The sequence below is a fragment of the Phoenix dactylifera genome, unplaced genomic scaffold (assembly GCF_009389715.1).
Source record: "Phoenix dactylifera cultivar Barhee BC4 unplaced genomic scaffold, palm_55x_up_171113_PBpolish2nd_filt_p 001012F, whole genome shotgun sequence".
In the NCBI taxonomy this organism is placed as follows: domain Eukaryota; kingdom Viridiplantae; phylum Streptophyta; class Magnoliopsida; order Arecales; family Arecaceae; genus Phoenix; species Phoenix dactylifera.
In genome coordinates, this window is record NW_024068366.1 from 1,129 (window position 1) to 3,854 (window position 2,726).

The following is a 2,726-nucleotide window of genomic DNA, read 5'->3' on the forward strand; positions in this document are numbered from 1 at the left end:
AAAAAAAAAGAAAAAAAAAAGGTAGCTTCCCATTTTATTGTAGATGGAATCAAATGAACTCAAATTTTCCATGAATCTGATATATGAGCTACGGGTAAGTGTGAGCATGACAAATGCTCATTTCCAATCTACTAAATCTCTTCTGCTGAGGATGAAAGCTTACGTAGCTATAACTCGCATGTTGATAATGACACATCCTTTTCTCAGGAAGATGCACTTCCCCTTAATTTTCTAACGTTAACCTGCAAAATAATCTGCTTGCTTTTATTATTATTATTTTTTAAATAAGCATACTGTTTGTGTCCCTGTGGATTTGCTTTCCTTGTGTCTGTCAATTTTTAGTATTTGTTTGTATGTATGAGTGAGATTTTTTTTTTTAAAATTTTTGATGAAGCGGGAGGTACGACTACCCGTAATGCAATGTATGAGAGAGATTCTACTGGAAAAGGCATTTCGTATATGAGCTAGAGATAGCTGTAAAAAATCAACTAATAGATATTTTCTTCTTTTTTTTTTTTTTTGATGGATCCCCACCATTTTGCTAGGAAAAAAAGGTTTGTTACCTTATAATCAACTACTATTCAAAGGGACAGACGGTAATCCCAAACAAAGAAGGGCACAGATTGATGTTACAAAGAGGCTAGCATGCATTCTATGTTGCCAATTCTCTTTCTGATTACAGATACCAAAACAGGACCTGTTAGAAGAGAAACAACAATCTTTGTATCTTTTTTTTTGTTTTGAGCAATTAAAGATGACAGTGTCACCACCGAAAAGCTTTAGATCAGTGGCTTTGTCTTCCCTTGAGAAATCCCTTGCAGACCTTCTCCCAAAAGCCCCTGTCAGGTTCAGCTCCCTCCAATCTGCTTTTGGTATCATCAGCAAAGCCTCTCTGATGGACATAAAACCATTGTCTTGGAAAGATCCATCTTGGTAGACCAAAACAAGAGATGCTCATTAAAAAGAGACTTACATCAATGGTGCTCCTGTTTGCAAGCTGATCTATAAGATTGTGCAAGATATCTTTGGTGTACTCCGGGTGCCCTTGTATTCCCAGGACATGGTCTCCAATTGCAAACATTTCTACGCCGGTCCTCTCCGAGAAGGCGAGCACCTCGGCCCCCGACGGCACCTCCCACACCTGATTCCATCAACGACTCAAATGTGACAAAATCATGCAACAACATTGTATACTAGTGCAAGAGCATTAGAAGCTGTCTTGGTGTTTTGAAACCAAGACACTCATAAACCTCATCTTGATGGCACTCGATGATTAGAGCACTGTGAGGAAACTCTTCAAGACCTTGCAGGAATTTGTACTGCGACAAGTCTTCCATCATGCTCACCTTCCTAACTCCAATGTCCCATCCCCCATAAGCCTTTCCTACTCGGCCTCCCAATGCCCGGCACAGCACCTATGTCGCAAAGGAATCAAATATATATCAAGGTCAATGTCTCAAAACAAGAAGCTTTGCCTTTGAAGTGAACTGCATGCTTACTTGGTGGCCGAAGCAGATGCCAAGGACTCTCTTTTGCATGGCATCCAAGGTCTGGAGTAGGAAGCAGAGCCTCAGGATCCAGGGATCATTGCCATAGGCATCATGAGGGCTACCGCTGATAACGAAACCATCGTAGCCATCGAGCTCCTTCACGCCGGGGAATTCACCATCTATCACTCTGTAAATGTCCCATGTCTCACCTTCATCACCAAATGCCTCCACGAAGACATTGAAGTAGCCTCCATAGATCTTCTTCACATAGGCCGAGTCTTTAGCAGCGAGGAGGAGGGCATATCGCTTCTTGCCGCTGGCCTCCATGGTTTCTCTGGAGAACAGAAGAGCTTTGAAGGAAGAGTATTGGAGATGGCTCGGACGAAGGAGTGCAATCTAGCTCTCCTTTTATGAGGGTGGGTGGCGGCCGAGAAAGCAACTCGTATCCAAAAAAAGAAAAAACATGGGGGGGGGCGGGGGGGGGGGGGGGGGGGGGGGGGGGGGTGTGACCACCAAGATTGGCATCAGAGGACCATTAAGTCCACAGTGTTTGGACCAGCAGCCACATGCTGAATTGCTCCTGCACCCAGGGCAGCAACTAGAAAGGTGAGTTCCCATTATGTTATATCTCGAAGAATAATGCTAAAGATTGAGTAACCCTTGTAACAGCCCTGGTGACTACTTCCTTAATTTCGAACATTTCATGAAAAAAAATTCCTTTTGAAGAGATTCTATTCTTACCAATATTGATTTTTCTTTTTTTTCCACTTGAAAAGATGGTTCTTATTTCTTAAAAATTTTGTTTTTTTCTAAAGAAGATGGTGCTTTCCATTGTATGACGAGAGTACTGTCAAGGAAGGATGGGACTAAGGCAATGTATCAGCTTAAACTCGAAAGAAGCTTTTTATTTTTTCCTTTGAATGATCTCGTGTATAGAAGTTGCAAGCCTTGCTTGAAAGAGTCGGCTTATAGCCTTGCTCAAATGTGATACAATTGTACTTAGGTAGAACTTCCTACAATGCTATAAGCAAGGTTCATAGCGTTGCCTATAGCGACGTAGAATGCCGGCATTATCATTTTGCTATGGAAATGGCGCATGTATTTTTGTATTGTAGGGGATGGATTGACGTGAATTATTATCTCACACGGATTGAAAATTTTATTTCTGCTACATGGTTTCATGTAGGATCAAACACTTCTTCCTTTGCTGATTAAAAAATACAAAGAAAAGTAATT

General features: G+C 41.5%; 1 protein-coding gene across 2 annotated transcripts; it reads right to left on the bottom strand.

The window, feature by feature from the left end:
* Positions 1-484: 484 nt before the first annotated feature.
* On the bottom strand, positions 485-1,884 carry LOC120107775 (gamma-glutamyl peptidase 3-like). Of its 2 annotated transcripts, none has more exons than XM_039121206.1 (4): positions 1,500-1,884; positions 1,347-1,415; positions 974-1,141; positions 485-892 (listed from the first exon to the last, which is right to left on the bottom strand). In XM_039121206.1, the coding sequence occupies exons 1-4, from the start codon at positions 1,815-1,817 to the stop codon at positions 785-787; spliced, it is 663 nt and encodes a 220-aa protein (XP_038977134.1). In that variant the 5' UTR covers positions 1,818-1,884; the 3' UTR covers positions 485-784. The 2 variants fall into 2 exon arrangements, with proteins under 2 accessions (XP_038977134.1, XP_038977133.1); XM_039121205.1 differs by having other exon boundaries at positions 1,251-1,415; positions 1,500-1,881.
* Between the last annotated feature and the right edge of the window lie 842 nt (positions 1,885-2,726).

Bases quoted from the DNA above. Each gene is read 5' to 3' on its own strand.
- LOC120107775 (XM_039121205.1), bottom strand. From the start codon at position 1,817: ATGGAGGCCAGCGGCAAGAAGCGATATGCCCTCCTCCTCGCTGCTAAA. The intron at 1,142-1,250 runs GTTTATGAGTGT...TGATGGAATCAG, and splicing joins TCGAGTGCCATCAAGATGAG to GTGTGGGAGGTGCCGTCGGG. The intron at 893-973 runs GTAAGTCTCTTT...TATGTCCATCAG, and splicing joins CAAACAGGAGCACCATTGAT to AGAGGCTTTGCTGATGATAC.